General features: G+C 44.7%; 1 protein-coding gene across 3 annotated transcripts; it reads right to left on the bottom strand.

The window, feature by feature from the left end:
- Nucleotides 1-971: 971 nt before the first annotated feature.
- On the bottom strand, nucleotides 972-16576 carry GPAT4 (glycerol-3-phosphate acyltransferase 4). Of its 3 annotated transcripts, none has more exons than XM_088443430.1 (13): nucleotides 16477-16576; nucleotides 14737-15551; nucleotides 13661-13730; nucleotides 12738-13029; nucleotides 12584-12658; nucleotides 10664-10753; nucleotides 10120-10213; nucleotides 9916-10031; nucleotides 9634-9689; nucleotides 7897-7982; nucleotides 7688-7816; nucleotides 2068-2147; nucleotides 972-1986 (listed from the first exon to the last, which is right to left on the bottom strand). In XM_088443430.1, exons 2-13 carry the CDS (start codon nucleotides 14899-14901, stop codon nucleotides 1878-1880), a joined length of 1362 nt encoding a protein of 453 aa, XP_088299556.1. In that variant the 5' UTR covers nucleotides 14902-15551; nucleotides 16477-16576; the 3' UTR covers nucleotides 972-1877. The 3 variants fall into 3 exon arrangements, with proteins under 3 accessions (XP_088299556.1, XP_088299555.1, XP_088299557.1); XM_088443429.1 differs by having other exon boundaries at nucleotides 16385-16574; XM_088443431.1 differs by lacking the exon at nucleotides 16477-16576 and adding an exon at nucleotides 16188-16355.
- Between the last annotated feature and the right edge of the window lie 5903 nt (nucleotides 16577-22479).

The raw sequence follows: 22479 nt of genomic DNA, 5'->3' as shown, positions 1-22479 counted from the left end.
CTGCAGCAGCCTAACCCTAACCTGCTGCAGCCTAACCTTATCCACCCCCTGCTGCAGCCTAACCCCAATGTCAACATTCTAACATTGTCGACATTTCATACTTCAACATTATCAGCATGTCGACACATTGCCTGTTGACATAGCTGAACACATTATAATTTGTAGACAAGGTCTACAATTACATTTTGTCTACATCCCGTGACGATGTGGAGGGTAGAAATATCTTTTATTCATGCAGTGGAACTAAGAGGGGATTGATAAATTCGAGACCACTGATGAAACTTTTGCGTCACATGATCTAAAAGCATAAAACATTGGTCTCTCAATGTTGTGGGTTAGAAGAATTTGGGAACATTAATGTAAAACAGAATGTCAGAATCAGATTACAATAGAAAAGTTTGGGCCTGTAAGAACCAGAACATTACCTGTTCAACCACAATGGCTCAAACATTCCAATGATTGGTTATACTGAGGAGCTCACATATCACTGCGCCTGCTGGCTGAAGCAACATTTTGATATAGTCTACTATACTGATCAGGCCTTCCTTGTGGAAGGCCAAAATCAGCACTTGTCACAGGGCGTAGGGAAGAGACCATCCTAAGTGAAAAAGAATCCCCCCAAATAGATACTAGTAAATTTGTATATTTTTGGTTCTGGTTGATTTAAGGCCACCCATACATCTGCAACGGATTGACACAATTCCCCGTTCTGCCAACGTCAGGGCTGGGAGATCAGGAATATTCACCTTGTTGAAAAATCTTGATTCCCCAACCCGAAAATGGTCAGAGTCGTCGAGTCGGGGATTTTAAATTTGATGAATCTCCTGGATCGCCGTTCGTCGCTGCCAGCGGATCGGCGGTTTTGGTTACCAATCCACAGCTCGGGTCGGCGTGTGTAGAATGGGAACTCGCGGCTCAGGTGTATAAGCCCCTTTAGACTTTTAGTTCTTGGCCCCATTGACCACTGGAGGGCGGATTGTTTTTTCTCAAGATATTTTATTTCAATGACTATATAAAATCAAAACAAGGAACGTGGCCCACAGCCCATGCAGGACAGGGTGTAACAGAAAAAGGGAGGCACATGTCTTACTTAATATGGGATCTGGCAGGGTCTCAAACACAGTGGCATCATTAACCCCCTGGATTTTGGAATACAGGATTGTTGGAGTCAGTCACCCTGTGACTTAAAGGAACTGTAAATAGCCTGAATGGGGTGAATGGGCAAGGCTGTACTGGGACGTTATAAAGATGCCATATATCAAGAAATTAAATTTGGGTTTCGGAGGGTCTCAGCCACAGCAGTTTTACGAGGTCCAAACATTGCTGGCGTAACATTAATTCCTGCAGGTGAATATGACCTTTAACCTTTGGCCTGTATACGATCCAATGGACTACAGAACTTGGAATCTGTTCTGTCTAGTCAATGGCGGCGGGGCCAGAGTTGGCTTTAGATGCCTTGAAGTCTGTAACAGTTTAAAGTGCCGCAGATGTAACATACTTTCAAATGACTGTTCAGGTTCTACAAACACTTTTTGTGGATCCTAAACATTCAAAAAAACCTTCTGGACACTATTGGGGTTGGAAACTTAAGAGGACTGCGCCCTTCAGAAACTGTGTTTCAAACAGTATTTGTGAGTAAGTGATACGGATCCCATGGGCGCAGCCATTAGTTTTTAGGAGGGCTTGCTGCGTCCTATGGCTCCCGCTCTTTCTGTTCCTCAGTTGACAACACATCCTTAAACCCAGATTTGCTCCCTGTTCTTGTGTCTCCTCGGCTCTCCCTCCATGGCTTGGATTCCTGCGGCTCAGCACATTTTTCCCATGGCCTTGGTGCAGCGGTGTGGCCCAGGTAAGAGCCTGCTCCCCGAGACTAGTTCTTAGGAGCGACTTCGGTTTTCCTGGCTTCCAGAGATGATACGACTGTACAATTTTTGTTGCTCCTCCTTAAATGCATCTTTGACCTTTTCACGTTTCAGTCCCCCATCCCTGCAGAGCAACAACAAAAGAATCAGCAATCCCCTGTGAAAGTGAAAAGACCAATAATATAAAATAATATTTAAGCTTTACCAAAGCAGATCAACAAGTCCACCCTGGCGTGCGATGGCAGATTTCACCCGGTTCGCAAAGTGCACAGCGTCTTCATTCTCCTGTGAGGCCACAAGTCAAATGTAAGAGTGGGGAAGGTGATTTCTTCTCTCTTTATTTATATTATATAGTAAGTATCTATATAAATTAATCTCTTCCCAGTAGGAAGAGATGTGCAGCGTTATATACAGTCAGGTGCATAAATATTGGGACATTGACAGAATTTTCATATTTTGGCCTCTATTCACCACCACAATGGCTTTGCAGTTAAAGCACATCTTGTTTGTTTCATTTCAGACTTTCAGATTTAATTTGAGGGTAATTACATCCAAATCAGGTGAACGGTGTAGGAATTACAACGGTTTCTGTATGTGCCTCCCACTTTTTAAGGGGCCAAAAGTAATGGGACTATCAACTCAAAAGCTATTTCATGGACAGGCGTGGGCTATTCCCTCGTTATTTCATTATCAATTAAGCAGGTAAAAGGTCTGGAGTTGATTCTAGGTGTGACATTTGCATTTGGAATCAGTTGCTGTCGACTCTCAATATGAGATCCAAAGAGCTGTCACTATCAGTGAAGCAAGTGATCATTAGGCTGAAAAATCAAAACAAACCCATCAGAGAGATAGCAAAAACATTAGGTGTGGCCAAATCAACTGCTTGGAACATTCTTAAAAAGAAAGAACGCACCGGAGAGCTCAGCAACAACGAAAGACCCGGAAGACCACGGAAAACAACTGTGGTGGATGACAGAAGAATTATTTCCCAACAGTTGGCCAAATCAAGAACACTCTCCAGGAGGTAGGTGTATATGTGTCAAAGTCAACAATCAAGAGAAGACTTCACAAGAGTGAATATAGAGGGTTCACCACAAGATGTAAACCATTGGTGAGCCACAAAAACAGGAAGACCAGATTAGTTTGCCAAACAAATCTAAAAAAGCCATTACAGTTCTGGAACAACATCCTATGGACAGATGAGACAAAGATCAACTTGTACCAGAGTGATGGGAAGAGAAGAGTATGGAGAAGGAAAGGAACTGCTCATGATGCAAAACATACCACCTCATCAGTGAAGCATGGTGGTGGTAGTGTCATGGTGTGGGATTGTATGGCTGCCAATGGCACTGGTTCCCTTGTATTTATTGATGATGTGACTGCTGACAAAAGCAGCAGAATGAATTCTGAAGTGTTTCGGGCAATATTATATGCTCATATTCAGTCAAATGCTTCAGAACTCATTGGACAGCGCTTCACAGTGCAGAAGGACAATGACCCGAAGCATACTGCAAAAGCAACTAAAGAGTTTTTTAAGGCTAAAAAGTGGAATGTTATGCAATGGCCAAGTCAATCCCCTGACCTGAATCCAATTGAGCATGCATTTCACTTGATGAAGACAAAACTGAAGGGAAATGCCCCAAGAACAAGCAGGAACTGAAGACATTTGCAGTAGAGGTCTGTCTTGCAGAGCATCACCGGGGATGATACCCAGCGTCTGGTGATGTCTATGCGTTGCAGACTTCAGGCTGTAATTGCCTGCAAAGGATTTGCAACAAAGTATTAAAAAGTGAAAGTTAGATTTAGGATTGTTTAGTTTGTCCCATTACTTTTGGCCCCTTAAAAAGTGGGAGGCACATATAGAAACCGTTGTAATTCCTACACCGTTCACCTGATTTGGATGTAATTACCCTCAAATTAAATCTGAAAGTCTGCAGTTAAAGCACATCTTGTTTGTTTCATTTCAAAGCCATTGTGGTGGTGAATAGAGGCCAAAATATGAAATTTCTGTCAATGTCTCAATATTTATGCACCTGACTGTATCTACCAACAGGTGGAGCTGACCGGTGCAGCGTTATACATCTACCAGTAGGAAGAGATGTCCAGTGCAGCGATATATATCCACCAGCTGGTGGAGCTGTCCAGTGCAGTGATATATATCCACCAGCTGGTGGAGCTGTCCAGTGCAGTGATATATATCCACCAGCTGGTGGAGCTGTCCAGTGCAGTGATATATAGCTACCACTGGTGGATCACAATCTCCTCATATTTATTTCAGGATAAGTATTGATTGTTTTCTTTAGGCTTTCCTACTGGTTTATTCATAATATTACTATACAATTAGTACACAATTATATCAAACAGTCTAAGTGTCAACTGGAAGAATTAGTACACACCATTATGTATGGCTTTATATCATGCAATGTTTGGATCCTGTTTGTATAGATCGTTGTTACTCACAGACAACCTTGTTGCTATTATACTGTGTGACCATACGGATTCTATGTAGAGTATTTAGGAAATATAATGAAGAGGACTAGCTGCAGGCCGGATTACCTGGGATATCACAGTCCTCCCAATATACTCCTGTTCTAGCAATAACTTGTCTGCAGTGAGATGTGCTCCCAAATTACTTTCCCAATGGAGAACACTGTATACCTGTATAAAATCATTTCAAAATGTCTGTCCTGTCTCCTCAGTGCGCAGTGGAAGCCTGGTTGTGCGGCCCAACGGCTAACACCGCGAGGGAGACGGGACAGATTTCAAAGAGGAGGACTGGCTGCCACGGCAAGTATGGGAGCTGGGACGGAGTGGGTGGGGGGAGGACAGAGTGAAGGCCGGGACGATGGGTCCAATTTTATTATCATCATATACACACACATATTATATACTGTATATATGTATTATATAATTTCACTATTCTACAGAGCATTTGTTGAGGAAGGTTTAGGACAGGGCTCAACAAAACCCGGGGACCAGGTCGCCATGGCGACCAGATTTGGCTACCTGGCGACCAGGTTTTCAGCAACCCCCGGGCCCTGTAGTGCAGACTGCGAGAGCGGTCCACACTACAGAGTAACAAACATACAGCCGCCGCTGACGGCTGTATGTTTGTTATAGCAGCCGATGAGAGTCTGTCAGACTCTCATTGGCTGCTGCGTCGCTCACGGAGTGAAAGGTGGAGCTCACTCATGAGCTCCACCTTCTGGCTCACCCCGCAGCAGGTTGGGAGAGACGTCATGACGTCTCTCCCATAGTGCAGAGCGGCCAGGAGGAGCGGACAGCGGCGTTCGTCGGTAGGAGCGGAGATCAGGTAAGTTACTTTTTTTTTTTCTTTTAAAGGGGCACTGAATAGGTGGGGGTGGCCGCTACTGTAGGGACACTGCATAGGTGGGGGCGGCCGCTACTGTGGGAGCACTGCATAGGTGGGGGTGGGCGCTACTGGGGACACTATGGGGGGGCTACTACTAAGGGTAATGCATAGTGGGGTCTACTACTGGGGTCACTGCAGAGGGGGGGGATTACTACTGGGGGCACTGCAGAGGGGGGGATTACTACTGGGGGCACTGTAGAGGGGGGATTACTACTGGGGGCACTGTAGAGAGAGGTTTACTACTGGGGGCACTGCAGAGGGGGGATTACTACTGGGGGCACTGCAGAGGGGGGATTACTACTGGGGGCACTGCAGAGGGGGGATTACTACTGGGGGCACTGCAGAGGGGGGATTACTACTGGGGGCACTGCAGAGGGGGGATTACTACTGGGGGCACTGCAGAGGGGGGATTACTACTGGGGGCACTGCAGAGGGGGGATTACTACTGGGGGCACTGCAGAGGGGGGATTACTACTGGGGGCACTGCAGAGGGGGGATTACTACTGGGGGCACTGCAGAGGGGGGATTACTACTGGGGGCACTGCAGAGGGGGGATTACTACTGGGGGCACTGCAGAGGGGGGATTACTACTGGGGTCACTGCAGAGGGAGGATTACTACTGGGGTCACTGCAGAGGGGGGATTACTACTGGGGGCACTGCAGAGGGAGGATTACTACTGGGGCACCCCGTTACTGGTGTGGCCATGGGGGTTGGTTGTCAGGGGCGTAGGTGCTCAGTAATGCTTCCCGGTGGGAAGGGGGGTCTGGCTCCTACACTTTCATCCTGGTTTAGGAGGTGTATGAGACATTAATGTACACATACAGCTTACTTCCTTGCGCATTAAACAGCCCTTCTAGTTGTGCCATGCTGTGGCGTGACTAGGTAAGAGCAGAGCGTCTTTTTACCTTCAATAGGAGACAGAATATAGGCATGCCACATATTATAATCAGAAACTGCTTGTGCATCCTATGCAAATCACTGTGCGAATTAAGATGCATTTGAAGGTATAAAAGTCACACAAAGATGCTCAGCACTACAGAGTTGCATGGTGCTCACGTGTTATGTATAACTGGACTTGGAGCGCATAGAGGTAAGATTTATATATGACAAAAAGGAACCGAGCAGTGACGATTTTAGTAAAGCAAGTCAATAAAAAAACGAACGTCCGAGCGCTTTCTTGGTTTACGCTGCCTAAACCGTTAAAGCTTTATCACGATAGACTATTTTATACCATGTAGAGATTGATGTGTGTTATCCGGTTTAACCAGAAAAATTCATGTAAGCCCTGTTTACTGATACAAAATTAAAAAGTTTCCCTTTTTTAACCATTTCTATGTCATTGATCTAAAAAAATATTCTTTAATTTCAAACTAGAGCCTGCTGTGGCATGCCAATAAATATAGCACAGACACAGAGGCTTAATGTGGCTGGAGTTGACCTACGTTAGACTATTTTGCTCATGGACAACTTTACATGCCCCTTTTGCGTGTCACGTCAAAACAATCTTTTCATTCACGTCAGGAGGAAAAAACGACTAATGTTGTCTATAGGGTCATATTGTAAGACCTGGGTTAAAAAAAAAAAAACTATCGCTTTCATTTTAAAATTGCTCAGTGCGAAGTCGGGGCAGGTCGCTAGTTTTATACATACATCTCTCTCTCTCTACATAAAATCTCCAACAATAAAAACATATTCCTAAGCATTACTGTGAAAAAGCTACAAATATTTTATTGTAAAGAACTAATGCAATTCTGTTGCAGTGTCTCATCAGTAAGTTTAGTGGGAAATAATGATTTATGTCTGGGTCGTTGAACCTTTCACTGGTCACCTTCCTATTGACCCACTGTAGAGCAAACATACACATGTCTGGAGATCTTTCTGTCTGGGCAGGGGCACAATGGATGATGAACGGATTCTGCAGGGTCCTAGAGACTATGTACTACCAGCAGACACATGCAAACACTGCACTTTCCACCCTCCCATGTGCTAGAGGTACTGATTTTCTGGCTGTAGTAGGTATGGCCACAGTGGGTATCCTATACCAAGAATATTTTTATACAATCACCCATTAGGCAAATATAACCAATATACAACAAAATACCTTTCAACAATAAATTACCTCTTAAGCTCTTTTGCTTGTAAGTCAAACATAAGATCCAAACATGCTGCTGCTTATTATCTAGAAATGCCCAAACTACATCATATAATACAGAGACAGAAGACCGGCACATACTGTACATATAATATTTTAGAAGACTATTACAGCAGAAAATGATCACAATTTACTTGCCATAAAATAAGTGGCATTAATATTTTTTTTATCACATAATATAATATTCCAGGAAGGAGCGTTAGGATGTGCTATATGGCCACACGCACTGTTAGGCAACCACAGATTCTAATGAGTTGTTCAGAGATTGAAATACAGAGACCTGCCAGGTGCGAGCTCACCTGACGTGTCATAGGAGGAAGGTACCAGACGCTGCACACTATGGCCCAGCTGGTCATCATTCGCAGGAGGTAGGTGATCATCCCATATTTACTGCTGTTCCAGAAGGCATCACCAAAGCGTGGATCATACTATACAGAGGGAGAGAGAGGACCAGTCAGTCACTCCACCGTTCTCTACCACAAGAGTTACACAGGGCCCCACAACTCACCTTGATAGCCACGGGATACACAGTGGCTCCTATCTCAAAGCTTCCCTTCTTGAACATCATTACAGACGTGTTATTGATGCAGGTACCTGACAGGAGAGAGACGTGGAGGGAATGAGCTGTAAGATGTGCGTTAGCTATAGATACTGACTGATTCATTGGGCAAAGAGCTCATACTGAAGAGTTCCTTCTATATTAAAACACTGGACATTCAGACAAAATGAAAGCACTGGTTGTTTTCTGAGTCCAGGAGAGAATCAAACGGTAACATTATTTTTACAAGCTTGTCACAAGCCCGTCTCCAAATAGTTATACGTCAGCGCAGTTCGTACTGGCACTGCTGCTCTAATATAACAAACATAAGCCTGACAGGGTTATAAATATCTGACCTACTGGGCACCATTTTCCACACGTTTTCTTAGCGCTACATTGTAACGACTTAGAATAGCTCCTCGGCGTGTTTACAGAGTAACTTAAGGGTAACCCAGGGCAGATGCTGACACATGACGGTTCACCACATGGTAAAAGTAGAGATTAATTCATCATTTACCTAATCCAGGAACATCAGTCCCCGCCTCAGAGACAGGACAATTTAATCTGCCTACCATGGGTACAAACATGTCCACAGCCGGCCCAATTTAACCAGAAGCTATACAACCTACTAACCTGTTTGTGGGGACACTGGAGCACCCAGACATAAACCCGCCTAACATGGGGAGAACATACAAACTCATCACATGTACCACAGTGACTGGAACTGCACACAAGGAGAGTTGGCAGTAAGACAGCTAGCCACCAAAGTGCAATAATTGTAAGTGCTTAACTACCAGATGCAGCCTTAAAAAAGGTGATCACCACTAATAAATGATGTTTTACTTTCATTCTCCCTTCTCTGCTGCCATGACAACCAGTTTACTTCTCCCATCCCCTTGTGGTGGTCATTTGCGTTAGTCAGCTTGTACCAGTCTGGCCATTCTCCTCTGACCTCTCTCATTCACCCACAACACTGCCACTCGCTGGATGCTTTTTTGTTGTGTTCACCTCTTTCTGTAAACTCTAGAAAATCCCAGGAGACCAGCAAATACTCAAATCCAGTATCATTTATCATTCTACGGTCAAAGTCACTTGGATCACATTTCTCCGCCACATTCCGGTGTTTGGTCTGAATAACTGAACCTCTTGACTTAATCTGCATGATTGTATGCATTGATTCGCTGTGCCTAATCTATGATGTATTATGTGTACCTAAGCACATATATGGATATCTATTGATATTGCATGACTGCATACCAGAATTTTTGTATTTAATGGCTGGAAGGAACCTATACATATTGTGTGTATGGTTGTAAGTCAGACGTCTAGAGCATTTGCTATGGTCTGAATGAATTGTCCATAATGCTAAATATATCGAACACAGAGTTAAAAAGAATAACATTTACACAGAGCTATTGTCGAGTAGGAAAAGAATTGCATTTATCGGGTTAAACTGGAAACGACCTTTGTGAGTGGTTAACTAATGAGATTAGTTGTAAAAATGGCTATTAGATGACAATTACCATATTTGCCTCTCAACACAATTAGCACATCCTGTCACGAGATTTAAAAGCGGACAGCTTATTTAAAGGCAAGTCCCGGTATTAAGCATACATACAATAGCGGCATTAGGTGACATACATGCGTCGTTATAAGCAAGGCGTATATATTCCCTGACGCAGGAGAACGGCTGGGCTCCTGTCTTACCTTCTGGAAATATTAGGATTGGCAGCTTACTCTTGTCCTGCACGTGGTCTGTCAGCCTGGTGAAAGGAAGGGACTGTTAGGATATGATGAAGAAAAGAGAACTATCAGATCTGACAGAAATAAAGGGAGAAGAGTAGTTAGATAATATACCACAAGGAAGCAGCAGTACGGTGGGTGAGATTAGAACATACACTGAATAGGAAAATTAGATATAGATATATACAATATACAGGCAGAATATTATTTTCTGTATATTAGATTGTCAGCTCCTCTGTCCCACACCTTTTAGCCACAAGATGTCGATCTTTGACTTCTGAACGTTCAAACCAAACATGTGGACAGGCCTTTACCATAGCTCTCTGTATAATCCCCATTAGGCCCCCGTGGATTTGTCCCACCTACAACAAGGAGAAAATACTATAGCACCATATTACAGATCACAGCGAAGCCACTGATTGGAAGACATCAAACCCAATCACCACTCACCATAGCATAGTAGCCGTCACTGGCCAGGATGATGACATCGATGGGAGAGGTATGATTGGCCACACAGATGCCTCCCTTCCTGGGTCTGTTCTCACTGTGAGGAGAAAGGATGCAGCCTGGCAGACTTACACTGAACAATACAGATTTCATAGGACATATAAGGGGGAATTCAATTGTTTTCCAGATCAGACGCGACTGCATTACTTATAACACCCAAATGCACTTAAAGTGGCTTATCCTGTGCAAAGTCCAAAAGGCTTTCCGCAAATTTCTGCTCGCCGCCTCAGGAGGGTGCGAGCAGAAGTCTGGGCGTCCGATCAGAGCAACGATTGAATAGCTCTGTCAGATGCCCATTACTGACAGCCGCCTAAACAACAATTGAATTCCCTCCATAGGGACCCTGGTTCTCAATTTATAATAGTGATGCTCACAGCAACATACTCTCTAGTGTGTTTCTAATCTAATGCATAGAATTCTGAAGACCATGCAAAGTAGAAAATATCATTTCATGTTGTTGCCTCTGAGGTAAGTGGAGCAGACTTACCTGCCATGATATGTAATAATTGCAGTCAGGGCGCGCACGCAGATCCGGTAACACATAAGATGCACGTGTTTGCTGAGGAACTCCTTAAACCTGAAGTAACCATACACAGTATGAGACAATCTGACACCAGAGGGCGCTAGTCTTTCATTCCTGCACAACATTTTGTTACAACTACGTTATAGAGCAGGGGTAGGCAATCTGTGGAACTCCGGCTGATGTGAAACTACACATCTCAGCATCCTTTACCACAGTTTTTGCATGTCCTAACAGTAGAACTGTGCCAAGGCATAATGGGAGGTGTGGTACCACAGCAGCTGGAGTGCCACAGGCTACCTTCCCGTTATAGAGAGAAACGGTACCACTCACTCACTGAATGAAGGAAACATCAGCCTGGCCCTCCTGAGCCAATTACTAGCCACATACAGGCTAGTCTCACCTCTCAACCTATGCTCTGAGCAATAGGATCACTGCCCAAGGAGGCTATATACAAAGGGGGTCAAATTGGATAATATATGGCCATTCTGCACAGGAGTGGAGCAGCCAGATCAGATCTGTTCCAGTGACACAGACACAGACACAGACACAGACACAGACACACACACAGACACACACACAGACACACACACAGACACACACACACACAGGACTATATCCAATTGAGTGCATTGGAATTTGCTGGCGCTAGCTATACAAGTAAATGTTAATAAATACATATTAGTAATCTTCAACCGCATTTACCACATGGGCCCGTATTCAATTTGAGACGAAAAGTCCAGACTTTTCATCAGCTGGACTTTTCGCCTCCTTCGCCTGTTTCCCAGGCGGACAAGTATCGCGCGCGTGCCCGATATTCCCCGGATTCAATTTCAAACTACGCGAAAACGGGATTTGGCGAAACTTGGAGCGGTGAAAAAAAACGGGAATTTTCGGGAAAACATCCTAGGACCCCCCTAAAGATGTCCAGACATGGTAGATCACTATGGGAACCCCCGTTTTAGCCTGCTGCTGGGTTTTGAAATAGCCGCAGCAGGTGCATAAATGCGGCTTTGAAGAAAGTGATGCAGAAGAGCATTTAGAATTTTTTTGGGGGGGAAATAACTATGCCCATCAAATTTGAGGTACTTCAAAATGGGTGCAAGCATATTTTTAAGTCCCTAAAATTATTTTTTTTTACATTCTTCAAAAATGCACCTGCCGTTAGCCCCTCTGGAATCAATTTCGCTATTTTAGAAGTGTGTTCCCTATTTTTTTTAACCCCCAAATTTTAAATATTTTTTGGGGGTGTCCCTATTTTTTTTTTTTTTTAACTTTTTTTTTACACACATTGTTTTTAATGGCCATTCCCAGGAGTGCAGGCTATTTTTTTTGAGCCTGTGCCCCTAAACCCCAATTCTGCACTTTTTTTCGCCAGCTAAAGGCTGGAGAAAAATTATCCCCGTTTTTTTACATTGACTTTTCCCACCGGCGAAAAGTCAATGTAATTGAATACGGGGATAATTCAAACAGGCAAAAATGGCGTCATTGGCGATAAAATGGGTTTTCGCCTCAAATTGAATATGGCCCATGGCCGGTAATAATCCAATCTATTTTGATCAGATAAATATTGAGTTTGCTGCAGAGTCACACATGCTGTGATATCGGATAAATTGCCTGATAAACCTTGCAGGGTGTGCAGCCGGCTTAGCTCTGACAGCAGGGATAGAACAGCAGAGAAATGGGATGGAGGGGAGCGAGACTGACCCAGTGGAAAGAGGAAGGAGACAGAAAGCACCGTGGGGCATAAAAATAGGACATCGGTTCTAAAAATAAATAAGTTAATACTAGCACGACATGAGTAGTTTACATTACATGTGCTAGTAATAGAATAATAAGAGTACAGGAACATACAACACACACCAAAATAAATGAGAATCTACTTACTGCCCATTAGGTAGGTATCCAACTATTGAAGTGCCAAACACCAAAAGGCTGATCCCTGTAACAGCCAAAGCGACCCTACAAAGGCACAATCATAAGTGAATGTCTGTCTCCAGACCACGCTGGGACCCAGGCACTGCACACGCCATATAGTCACCTGAGTGGCAGCAGAAATGTGTACCGGACCAGCATGCCCAGCCCCCAGAGCACGGTGAGCCGGAGACTGATGTGCTGAAAATTGTAGTTGGTTCTGCTCAGGAGGTTCCAGGTCTCCAGCTCCTCCGCTGAGAAGCGTTTGGTCACCTCGTCGTCCATAATGCGCTCCATGCCTTGCCGACAGAAGTAAAAGATGTCCGACAGCTCGAACTCTGGCTTGTCACCCGAGCGCCCATTGCCACGCAGTTCCCATATACCCTCCTCCAGGGACGTGCTCTCCTTAGCAATAATTCCTGTACATTGGGGAAGAGCAAAGAGAGAAAAAAAAATTACAAAAGTTGAGAAGGAAGAACTGAAGGTGAGAAAGGGCTATGGTGTCACATAGAGAGAAGGAAGGAAGAAAAACCAGAAGAGAAGATACCAAGAAAGGGAGATCGGTAACAGGTGTCCAATGATAAAAGACAGAAGAGCACTGAGAGAATGAGCGACGAGAGAAGCATAAAGCACCTCTGCAAGGAGACCGTGACAGATGGATAGAATAAAGAACAATGTACTGTGAGAGGAGACGTGTTCATATCAGTACAAGAAAGTGTGATAGGAGTAGCTGGGGTATGAGATCATGAGGTCGACACTCACTAGCTGTACAGTGAGTACATCGACCTCACAATTCCGGCATATTTTACTCTGTGGGTGTTAGAACTTTAAACATGCCGGTAAACTGAATATTTAAAGTTCTAACACCCACACAGGTAATATACAGTAAGGAGCATTAAACCCATGTTGGGATCCCGACACCAGCACTGTGAGATCACCATACTCAGGCTGACCTCCAGCACTGTTGTCAGATTGAGCGAGAGCGCCTCATGTAAAGAAAAGGCCATAGTGGAAGAAAGAAATATACAGACACATACAGAGCACACATACCATTACTTAGAGGCTTATACAAAGCGTGACTGTTTTCCTTTACTCCTCTCTCAATTCGTAAGGTTGCCCACTGTATGAAATACAAACATGTCATTAACTACATGAGAAGTGTCCACATCCGCACATTTATAGTAAATACAAACAGAACTTGTGTGTGTCCTAAGCGAGGACCAGCTAACAAATAAAGAAGGACACTAGACTTGGTGTTAAAGTAAAAAACAATTTAAATGAATTATCTCAATATCTACAAGTAACAATCCTGGGTACTCTAAAAAAAAACTAATCCATAGTAAAAAAAATTTAAAATATTAGAGTACTTAGGATTGTTACTTGTAGATATTGAGATAATTAAATTGGTTTTTACTTTAACACCAAGTCTAGTGTCCTTCTTTATTTGTTAGTCGGTCCTCGCTTAGGACACACACAGACTGAAATCACACTCATACACTATCATTGAGCGCTGGGTAGTCTCAATTTAAAGACACATTTGGTGTTGAGGGTGGTCACCTCTTCTGCCCGCAGCCGCTCCCTACGCAAGCGTAACAAATCATGAGTTAACCAGTTTGCAAACACAGAACTTGCACAAATTCATATAAAACCAAGAATGGGATTTGCATACAGATTTCTAAGTGCAATTTGCAAAGCTGAGCAAAATTTTCCCATTGGTGAAATGATCACCATTCAATTAGACAAACGTTACTATGTAACCTAAGGCACTAATCCCCAGGAACCATCAGACATCGCCAGCTAATCCCTTCTGATTGGGTACCAAGAAACATGAAACAGCAAGTCATTCCCGCCCCTGTCATTTTCATTGGCAGCATCCCACGTGTGTAATGAAGTTATCCCACGTCATCTGTACACAGGAAAGACCTTCAGTTCTAGGTCAGCAGGCCAGATGACACAGACTTCTAGGAGAAGGTACTAACTGCGCTACATTTCAGGCCAGCAGAGGTATCGTGTTTATTTTCAATACACACACAAAAACTCATACCATTTCACTGACACTAAAATAAAACAGAAATTGTAATATTAACACTATTATATATAGCATCAAATAACTTGAGTAGACTCACCGTGAAAATACGGAGCAAGGTTTTCATGTATAGTCGGCGGATTCCGAATGAGACCCCAAAGATAGCTGGTACGATGATGAACACGAGGAGAAGGGTGAACCACAGTGTAAGGGACAGGCCCAAGAGGTTACATAGCAGGCTGTCAAATGGGAGCAGGGAGATCATGGTGTGTGAGAGAATGGAAGGTAAGCCAGGGATGGTGTCAGGGGGAGGGGGTGATACAGGGAATAAATAATAGAAACGGCACTACTTTGAGGGGTCACTGGCTTTGTTATTTCCTCATAAGGAATAGCTGGAAGCAGTGGAGGTAGGCCATGATAGAGGACTAAAAATATTTTATAAGGTGCACGTCCTCAGTGGGAGAAGAGGCTCAGGTTTAAACGGCTTGTTAGTGATGTTCCAATGTGTCCTCAATGGTACCAGCTTTCCAGCGTCCTCCTCTGGCAGTACAACGCTAGTATATATGTGATGCTCGCTGGCAGTGATTCAGATTCCCTTGTTCCACCTGGTATGTTTTTTGTTGCGTGTGTTTGTAACACCAATATCCAAGTCCTTTCTGGCTGGAGACCATTGGCAATGTTTTCTCTCATCTGTGATGCCCTCTGTTCATGCCCAAGTTCAATCCTTTAACCCTGGCTCCCAAATCCAAAGTCCACTCTCCAGTCCAGTCTTAACTGAGCCCGTCCTGGCACAGGCATCTCTTGGTGGTAGGGGGCTGGGGGCGTGGGATTCCTCCCCTCACTGGGCATACGCTGGCTGTAGCCGTGCCTTCTTCCTCCTACTCCCGGGCAGGAATGCAAGATGCAATCGCCAGCCTGGATGAGACAGACACAGACAGCCGGTTAAGGGACTGCAGCCAAGACTCAGGGTCAAAAGGAGAAAAAAAAGAGTGGAAAAACAAGAAATGGCGAGAGTGAGGGGGAAGTGATCAAGGGATAAAGAGTAGTGTAAAAGGAAAAACAGGTCATAAGGCATAGCACGGTGCATGCTAAACTACAGCAGGTGAGCTTCACCCCTTATGTGCCATCAGTTCCACCAACTCGTGTCTATAGCACGCCTCATGCAAATATTACACTATATAAAAAGTCAAGGGACAGTTCTCCAGAGCATCCACCAATCAAACCACCACCAGCAAAAGCCTTGATACTTGTAAAGCCACATCATAGCCACAGTCCCTATTTAAACACCACAAGAGGATTTACACTGACACACGGGGACATTGTAACCCCGGCCGCTCATTATCTGAGTACGGCAGAAATTATAAGTAATATTTGCGCTGACGGTTTCTTTCTTTCTTTCTCTACAGAAACCATTTCTCTGTGTGTGCTAAATTAAATAAGAATATATCTACATTGTATTTGGTACCTGTCCTGGGTTCTCTTGAAGCGGAAAATAAAAACTTGCAGAGAATCAGGAAACATTTAGAACATTTCTATATAAGAAGCTAATACCTGATGACACTATACAGGCAGGAAGCTCAGTGCCCTGGGGTCCTCCTGGCCTCAGCACTGCACAGTGACAGCTGGCAGCGGGGTGTGAGGACACAGGGCCAGCCAACACAGGGAGAACACAGCACACCGGCCCGGGGGCTAGCACACACACATGTGACGTCTTGTACACCATCTGACGTCATGCAGCACAAACATACCTGTCCACGTCACGCAGTGCTCAGACTCCGCACAAACAGCCCGCAGGCCGGACACACACACAAAGGGCCCCCAGCAGGCAGGGAACACGCACAGAATAACGGAAGAGGATCCGGTTCCTTCCCGTCTCTCAGCCGCTTCTCTCCGACCTTGCGCGCTCCCGTCCCACTCTCCACTGTGTGACGTCATCGGACCATGGTCCGGCGGCGCGCACGGCCTGTCAACAATAGAGATGCGAGACATAACGGGACTGGGCGAGAGCGCCACCCAGCGGCACCTGCTCTTTTTTTGTCCGCAAGTAATTTTTATTAAAGAATTTCACAGTACAAGTACATAGACACAATAACATGTGAAAGTATTAAATAAACATGTCAGTATACAACCTGCTCTTTAGTGCAGTTAAGTAGTGCTAGTGCAGTAGACTGCAACAGCAGTCCTCATGATCTCAGCCAGCACAAGTAGCGGAGGTGCTGTTTCTTTTATCATCATTTCATTGACACAAAAGCAGGTGGAAATTAACATTATCACCTACTTTTGTATTGTATCGGACCATTCATTATAAAGGTAATGCAGAAGATATCACAGATATCTCCTGCATACCTTTCAACCCCGATCTGGCCCTAAATTCTGGATGTAGTTATGAGACTGGCGGCCATCAATCCCGACACTGTAATCCCGGCAAAGGATGTGACATAGGCGTCGAAATTCTGTAGCCTATGTTAATCCCAACGCTGGAACGCCGAGAGGACACCAGACCAATCGTCCCCCAGGGGTGAGTATACACGTAGCCAGAGATGGGGGGGTTAGGTTTAGGGACCCCCGGGGGGACAGGGTTAGGCACCCCCCCAGGGAAGGTTAGGGTTAGGCAAGGGGGAGGTTAGGTTTAGGCACTAGGGGGGAGGTTAGGTTTAGGCACTCCTATGGGAGGGTTAGGGGGGGGAGAGGAATAGGGATAGTATACTTACCTGCGCTGTCGGGATTTTCCCCTCCTCGGGCTGCCGACGTTGGGATTTGAACTGCCGGGCTGACTTCCGGCGGTCATTATGACTGATTCCCTAAATTCATCAATCTCCAAATATACAATATTTTCTGAGCTTGACTGTGGGAACATTCGCTATCGTCAGATGGTGATTGTTTCCATATAAAAATCGGACTGTACATGAGCGAGTGTGGAGGTGAAGGGGGCGGGGCCTGAGCTTGACTGCATCAAAATGCAGCAGCGTACTCACCATGGGTTACTGGTGCAGGGATACAAAAGTGCGGTTGCTACTAGGCCCGGAGATGCCTCCCCCTGCACCCAGCTCATTCAATGGCCAAACGCCGACAGGCTGCTGTGCGAGGCTGATGCTCTCAGCATTCCCTGGCCAGCCAGTGATAGCGGAGGGAGGAGGAGCCGACACTGGAGGTCTGAAAAGCTGCTTGAGACTGAGGGCCCAATTTAGACCCGCTCGCTAGGCTGCATTCGGACATAGCCTGCCAATGTTTGCAATCTCTGCATGCGTATAAGTCGCAGTGCGCGTGCACGAACCAGTCCATGTGATCGTGAAGCGAACGCCCCTTGACCATAGATGCCTCGCTAGAATGAGTGACAGGACGAGCCCTTTGTGGGTAGTTGGTCGATGGAAACGGGGGTATGGTGGCACTCGCAGTGCTTGCAGTAGGGTATGGTCAGCCAAAATTGCTGCGTATGGGTCCGATGTTACACGATGTTACCGATTGTTGAATACACTTCCTGGAGATGACGTGTATTACTAAGGTAAAGTGAACATCTTAAGACAGGCTGGTGGGCGTCTAAATACACACCGTGATCGCACGCCAAGACATAGTGGGCGTGCTAATGTCTTGCCGTGCGATCGCGGGATTTGCATACTTTGGCAGCTGATGGCTGCATGCAAATGCATCTAGCGAGCTGGTCTGAATCAGGCCCTGAGTGTTTCAGAGCTCACTGTAGCTCCTGCAAAATCTACTGATGTCAGTGCCACGGGAGAGTAGAGGGGGAGATCTATTAATGTGTGCGTGTGTGCAGGGCCGTAAAAAGAGAGGAGGAAGCCCGTGTACATTCCCCGTCCGGGGCCCCCTCCTCTCTCCCCGGCAGCCGGCAGCAGACTGACGCATCTGACCGCCGACCGCACCATTAGTAGACTCTGGGCACTAGAGTGTGCCCAGAGTCTACTGCGCAGGTCGCCGGGGAAAATGGTATGGTGATTACCTCACTGCACATGCATAAAATGCCGGAAAAATTGCAGTGGCGGCCAATTTCCGACGTTTTGTGCAGGGCTGAGACACCCAACGTGGGACCTTGGAGAGGTAAGTTTTAGATAATATGGGTGCAGGTTGTGCGGTGCGGGCCTCCCCTGGACCCAGGGGCCTGTGTGCACCGCACACCCTGCACCCATTATAGATACGCTCGTGTGTGTGTGTGTAGGGCATCTAGTAATGTTAATGTGTGTGTGTGGTTGGGACTAATGTGAATGTGATAGGGAGCTATATTGATGGGCTGAGCAGATCACACACCCTCAACGGCACGCCGCGCGCGTCGCATTCTACTGTCATCTGCAGTCTCCCTGAAAGTGGTGTTCAAAAGTAGGCAAGTATGACTTACATAGATACTAATAATGAAATATAGTGACTTACATATTGACTGATAGTGACTTCCATAGTGACTTCCATAGTGAACTATAGTGACTTCTATAGTGATGAATAGTGGGTAATACTGACTTACATTACATAGTGACTTCTATAGTGATTTATAGTGATTAATAGAGACTTACATAGTGTCTAATAGTCACTAATAGTGATTTGCACAGTGACTTACATAGTGACTAATAGTGTTTTTCATAGTGACTTCCATAATGACTAACAAAGGCTTACATAGTGATTAATAGTGACTTACATATGTAGAAACCCCCCAGAGAGAGTACAGATAGATAGATGTAGAAACCCCAGAGAGAGAGAGAGAGACTGTAGATAGAACACATCCAAAACCAAAACTTTCTCACTTCCTCTGTAGAATCCCAGCTATTGATCCTCCTGAGCGGGATCTCTGAAATCCCCTGAGTCAGATCTTTCTCTCAGGCTGTGTGCTCCCTCCTCTGTGCTGTATGCCATTCCTGAGTCAGCTCAGCTTTCAGTTTGTGGTCAGCACTGCAGGGCCGACTTCTGTTAGATGGGACAGCTCAAATAGAGATTGGAGCATCTAGTGGCATCTGGCAGTACTACACTCAACAGTGTCACTGACAGCAGCTCTCTATTCTGCGCCGGCTGGCTCATGAGAGCCATCCTCTGGTCGGAGCTGTAGATAGAGTATCTGCCAGCCAGTACTGAACAGGGGGGTTTCTGGGTACTCAGAAACCCCCCTACATGGACTATTGTAGAGCATATTTTAAGGTCAATATCAAGTACTTCAACCAATTGACTTATGATTCTAACACTAAAAAAACCTTATTTTAACAACACACTTAAAAAACTCCATTGATTTTGTTGAAACATTAACTTATTAAAAAAAAATTTGCTTCAGGGCCCCTCCGGGGTTAGGGGCCCTGAAGCTGAAGCTTCATTAGTTTCACAGTAGATCCGTCTCTGATTATGGGGCTTATGTGATAGGGTGTGATCTGATGTCGCTGTGGGAACTCCTGCAAGTCTTCCTGTATTTTTAAAGCGGCAATCATTTTAAAGGCAAAAACAAACTGGTTTTGCCTTTAAAATGATTGTCGCTTTAAAATACAGGAAGACTCGCAGGAGTTCCCACAGCAGCTGAAAGTTGCAAGCTATTACATAAGCCCCTATAACTTACAAAGTGACTTACATTACATTGTGACTTACATAGTGACTAATAGTGACTTACATTACAGTGATTTAAGTATTATTAATAAACTTTACTTAAAGGGCGCCACAAGTTGTCTGCAGCGCCGTACAGAGGGCATAACAATAAGACAGTATAGGATAAAACAGTACAGTACAATACAGTAGACAAGTAACAAATAGCACTATAACTCTCAACACAGCCACTGAAGCAAGGGATGCGGCGGAAATATTCAGCGTAATTCTGTGAATTTCTTACATTGCTGATAATTATTCTCAAATCATTTATTTCAGCTACGAGCGTCAGAAGCCACAGAGAATTATTAGTAATATCATTGAGTTTTATAAAGTGACCATTTTCTGTATTGGTGCACAGCTTGTAGGGATAAAACAGATACTGCATCTTAATGTAACATAAGCCAATAGATAAAGACACAACTGACGTCTGATCTTAGCTTAAAGATGCCCTTTACCTCAGCTCACGCCCGCAAGTCTCCCTGATCACATATGAGCTAATTACTGGAGAAGATAATCAGGGTAATTACCATATGTGCTACCCCACTGTTTTGGATTTTTGTTTTTGATAATACCTCAACATTCTGTATTGTCTTTAACCCACATAGTACAACTTAACCAGTGTTCTTTATAATCTGCTTTTAGACTGTTTATTACTGATCACTGTCTGTACATATCCATGTTAGAATATAATCCATATGGTAATTGTTTTGGAGCTAGACAGCCATCAGATGCGGTTCTCTAGATGGTACTTTTCCGTGACATAGATTACACATTGATCCATCCATGTGCCTGTGTATGTCATGGATTGGAACGGCATCCTGGATCTGTGGAAATGACCTTTCTATGTTATTGTTTACATTTTTTATATATTGTATAATGATAATAATTTGCCCTTTACCCATTATTTACATTTCAATTAGTCTGATAAGTTGAAAACTATAAAGGGAACTCCGATATCTCCTGCTGTTCATTCATTTTCAATCGCAAAAGCAGCCTCCATAGATTTCTGTGGGGGCTACTACATTATGAACTATATCAAACTCCGCCCACTTTTGGAGAGAGAGATCCTAAGGAACTGCCACACTTACACATGTGTGGTCCGATGCGCTGTCTGATGGCCGTGATGCCCGCGCATGCGCTGTCTGATGCCCCCGCATGCGCTGTAAGAATGTTGGGTCCAAACCCAGAAGTAAAGTGATTATGTAATTTTTTACACTTCGCAGGGACGTGCCCCTATGGGCAGTGCTGGAATAAAGCTTGTGGGGGCCCTAGGACAACTAAGTTGTGGAGGCTTCCTTCAGGCCACACGGAGTCTACTGCCCCCCCTCCCCTCCACCACACAGAGCCTACTGCTACATCCCCGCCGCTGATTACTCACCTAACCTCCCGGCAGAGCTGCTCTCTAGTCCCCTCATCAGCGTCACAAACGTGATGTGTCATGTGACGCTGATGAGGAGCCTTGGGAGCCGCTCTGCGCTGTATGCAGCAGTACTGACTGTGCTGCAGCAAGCACAGTGCTTCTGCGGCAGCAGCTGAGCCTCCACCCAGGAACAGGTTCCACTGTGTGAGGGCCCCATATAATGCTAAGAACATTACATTACATTGACATCCATATAATGCAGAGAACATCACACTAACTACCATATAATGAAGAGAACATCACATTGACATCCATATAATACAGAGAACATCACAAAGACATCCATATAATACAGAGAACATCACACTAACTACCATATAATGAAGAGAACATCACAGTGACCTCCATATAATGCAAAGAACATCACATTGACATCCATATAATACAGAGAACATCACAATGACCACCATATAATGCTATTCTATGGGTTGGTTACCACCATTTCTTTCATCTGCTGGGTTTACTGTGAAAAACTGAGGACTGTCACTTTAGAGACTGTGGGGTCTGTGTACTAAGCCTTGGAGAGAGTTAAACTGGAAGGAGATAAAGTACTAACCAATCAGCTCCTAACTGTCACTTTACAGGCTGTGTTTGAAAAGTGACAGTTAGGAGCTGATTAGCACATCTCCCTCTAAATATGTTCCTGCAGCTGCGTGTTTAAAGTTATTGGGGCTCATTCTGTCTTGAGAACAAATTAAAAAAAGCAAGAAATTTTCGTATCAGACCAAGTTGCAATGTAAGGGGGGGCAAATACATGTATTATTTTTGCATGTGTGGTAAATACTGGCTGCTGTTGCATGTAGTCCACAAATGCTGGACAGCTTTATTTCATAGTTACCGACTTTTAGCTCCCTCCTC

The sequence above is a fragment of the Taudactylus pleione genome, unplaced genomic scaffold, assembly GCF_031769625.1.
Source record: "Taudactylus pleione unplaced genomic scaffold, aTauple2 ptg000329l, whole genome shotgun sequence".
Lineage (NCBI taxonomy): Eukaryota > Metazoa > Chordata > Amphibia > Anura > Myobatrachidae > Taudactylus > Taudactylus pleione.
This window is presented reverse-complemented; position numbering and strand designations above follow the sequence as displayed.